Source organism: Cyprinodon variegatus, unplaced genomic scaffold (genome assembly GCF_000732505.1).
Source record: "Cyprinodon variegatus isolate N-32 unplaced genomic scaffold, C_variegatus-1.0 Scaffold467, whole genome shotgun sequence".
Taxonomy (NCBI): Eukaryota; Metazoa; Chordata; class Actinopteri; order Cyprinodontiformes; family Cyprinodontidae; genus Cyprinodon; species Cyprinodon variegatus.
Window position 1 is genome coordinate 594297 of NW_015150920.1, and position 3856 is coordinate 598152.

At 38.7% G+C, this 3856-nt stretch overlaps 1 protein-coding gene across 1 annotated transcript in view; it reads left to right on the forward strand.

Annotated features, from left to right (window-relative positions):
* Window positions 1-2221, forward strand: part of LOC107094161 (fibrinogen-like protein 1) — an 11597-nt gene extending 9376 nt beyond the window's left edge. The window contains exons 6-7 of the mRNA XM_015389603.1: window positions 1754-1941; window positions 2023-2221. Of these exons, the coding sequence (XP_015245089.1) occupies window positions 1754-1941; window positions 2023-2221 (387 nt within the window). The remainder of the gene's footprint in view (window positions 1-1753; window positions 1942-2022) is intronic.
* Window positions 2222-3856: the final 1635 nt, after the last annotated feature.

Genomic DNA, 3856 nt, shown 5'->3' on the forward strand with positions numbered 1-3856 from the left:
ACCTTCTGAGTCCAAGAACAAATCAATTAATTTAAGAAAAAAATACTTCTCTAGATTTTTATTTTTTTTTTTACAGGGTACTGCTAACATTTACAGTATTGTAACTTCTTTGTTATCGTAAGTTTTCACCAAGGGATTAATTTACTAACACACTGAGTAAAACCAAAATATAAAACAGAAAATTAAAGAAATGATGTGCTAATAGAATGCAGTCACAGTAAAACTTTGTATCAGTGACTCAGTGATGTACAAACATGTAAAAATGTCATCCAACAAAACACTCATTGCACTGGCAGACAACCTTATTTACCTGTTTGAATATAGAGCCAATTAACTTATTTGAAGAAATATAACTCATATTTTTTGCTGTGCAAAAGTTACACAGTGTTGCTTTAAAAAAGCAAAAATAAAGTATGGAAAATGGGACTTTAAGATATGCAGTACAGTATAGTAGCAGTCATTCAAAATGGCCCTTCCCAGTCAAAAGCCAGTCGAATGGCAGCAAAATCACCTCTAACTTCCAGCCGCTGGCTTTCTCCTGGGCGAGCATATTTTTTCACTCATACTCCACCCTTTCACTGACTTACAGGGTCTGACCAGGAGATAAAACCTCTTTTTAGATCTTAATGTCCACAAATCATGACAGAAAGAATGTTTTAGATGTTTTGGGGAGCAGCCAAGGACCAGCCCAGACATCCCAAGTTCCAAAAACTCATTTCAGGGAGATGCTTATTGTATGCAAGAGGATTAGTCCCACTGAAAAAAAGAAAAAAAGTGAACTAATTTTAAATATAATTTCAGTTTAATATGGAAAAAAAGTCAAAATTCTGAATTTAATCTCAGAATTGTGGATCTTAATGTAGATGGGCACCATGAAGGCAGAGATGTGAAGCACTCAGCCTCACTGACAAAGATGTGAGTTGTTTTGGAAGGCCACAAACACATTGGTGGAAAATGACTGAATTAGGCAACTTTTTACGTGCCAGAGGGGTCCCTGATGCTATTTCATTAATGGAAGTGCAGAAGGTGATAAAACAAGAGAGCTAGTTTAGTCTCTTAAACAAACATGGCTACGTCTTGATGCTAACATGTTTGTTAGCTGCTAGAATTCAGTCAGAATTTTAAGATTTTAAGAATTTTTTCTCAGAATTTTAATCAGAATTCTGATTTTTTTTTTCTCACATTACACAGAGATAAAATAAACAAATCAGTTAACTTTTTTTTATTTTTTCAGTGGCCCTAATCCTCTTCCTTATTACTGAACCCCCTGAATCCCCCGCCTATTTTCGGACTAATCCAATCAGCTCTTTGACAACCAGTCGCCTGGAACGCTGGTTGAACAGAGTATTGCCTTGGACAGATATGCTGCCCATGTTTCACAAGCAACCTCCTACCCACACCCCTTTCTCTTGTTGTCTGAGCAATTAAAGTAGTTCTAATCCCCACATGATGCACAAATTATTGTATTGCTGCACGCTCTCAGTCACCTTAAAAAATCACCACCTCGCATAGTCTAAAAGCTGGGATCATTTATCCGAGTCGCGGACATCCGTGAACAACTATCAGTATCAAGGAGACTCCTGGAACTTCCGGGTGACATGGGGTATCTGCCAGCCAAGGGCCCATCAGGGAAAGCGGGGAAATTTTGAATGGCTACCACTGTAGTAGAAATCAGAATATGGCTGTAAATTTGGATGTCAAAATAAAGAGAGTTAAACTTATGCAAGTTCTTCTTTCTTATTTTTGGCGGTAGGATCAGTACCGCCTTACCTTCGGCGCCTACGTTGGTACCGCCGGAGATGCTTTGACTGGAAGCTATCAGGCTCCTGATTCCAAGTGGGCTGGTCACCAGGGCATGAAATTCAGCACTTACGACCAAGACAACGACAACTACAGAGGCAGCTGCGCTCAGGAGGACAAGGGAGGCTGGTGGTTCAATAAGTATGGGCTGCACCATGAAGGATAAATCCGCATTTATCCTTCCTAGGAGCAGTTTTTCTGATTGATCTGGGCTTTCCTTAGATGCCACTCGGCCAATCTCAACGGTGTGTACTACCCCAACGGACACTACAGCGCTGTGACAGACGATGGTGTGGTCTGGTACCCATGGAGAGGTTGGTGGTACTCACTGAAGACCTGCGTTATGAAGCTCAGACCCATAGAGCACAAAACGGACCTCACCAGCGACCAGATAGCAGCTCCTCTCAGGGGACCCTCCTAGAATGACTTTGCTTCAGCAAATCATAAATAAAATACTCTGCTTTCAATAATCTCTTTATAAGTTTTTAAGCTGTAAGGATTGTTTCTAAATCATAAAAAGTCTAAATGCTACAAGTGAAGCGGGAAGATAACAGAAGTATTCCTAAAATGCACAAGTAAGGGGAAAAACTGAGGACTTGTGAAAGTTTGAGTCAGTTTTAGAGACATGAATGTTGCAAGAGGAAGTTGCATCTAGATGTCTGCTTTGAAGGAGCAAATGGAAGTTTGATGTCAGTTTTACAGATGAGTAACAGCAGAAACATTGATATTTTTTATTGCACAGCTGCTACTGACTGAACAGGTGTATTTTAACCGTTTAACAGGGTGGTTTATTATCCTTTTTTCCAAGATTTAAGAATTTTTATCAAATGTATTTGCAAATATAGCTACATAAAAATAAAATGTTCTGCAATTAAACAGCATGGTGGTCAATATGTCTTGATTTCTTTATTCGTTTCAAGCAGCACTGCATACATTTTAACACAATTATTAGCTTAGAATGGAGTATGTTCAATGACTTTTCAGGTCAGAATGTGTATAAATGCTCTATGTGTGCTACTCTTCTCACAGATCGTCCTATGTGACTTGAGAAGGTCGGATTCATCTCTGAACCGGTCATGTGACCTTTAGAGGTGCTTTACATCAGTCTGAGCTCCCCTTAAACACCAGAGCTAACTAAGCCAGGGGTCTCCTGATAGTGGATAGGCACCAGAACCTCAGGGTCAATCTACACTGTTCCAACAGGAAAATTAACAACCAAAACATCCATATTTTCTAAATAAAGACAAACTATACTTTCCTACAGCCTTTACTGACAAAAAGACGCATATATTTAAACATCCCTAATTTCTAAATAAAAGGTATAGTGGATAAAACTCTTTCAATTTCAAGTTCTGGGGCGTGAATCTTTTCCATTGTCTTTACTTACCTATTTGTATCAATAAACATTCTGCATAAAAATTATATTTAGAAGCACTAATATCTACATAAATTGATTATTTAATAAGTTTTTATTAACATTGTTATTTATCTATGATTTCACTGAAGACTCATAGATGACTTGCAGAGACACTTAATTTTCTCTTCACCCCATATAACACAAAATCTAGTTCTAGAAAGAGCATGAATTCTGTACTTATCATCTTTGATGTTAGTATATTGATGTGGATAATTAACCACAAAAAATTAAAATGTTTTGAATATTCCACTTGAGTATATTACTGCTGCCACCATCTGTGTTTGAGGGGAAAAAATGGTAGGGGTGGCCAGTAATTGGCTAAGGGTGGCCATGGCCACCCATGGCCCCCCATCTAGCTCGGCCCCTGTGAAAGACATCTTCTGCCTCCATTTATCTGTTTACTACAGTGTGTTGAATTCATGTTAATGTGTATTTTAAGACAGTCTAAGCCCAATCAACCAAAACTTTCACGACCCCAATATGCAGTACCTCTGTGGACCCCCTGTTGAAGACCTCTGCTATAGAGCCATCGACATCATGCAAGTAACATCTGCTGTCTCTACATGTTCCTCCAGGAGGAGCCAATCCAGCAAATATACAGGTGCTGGTCATAAAATTAGAATATCATGAAAAAGTAGA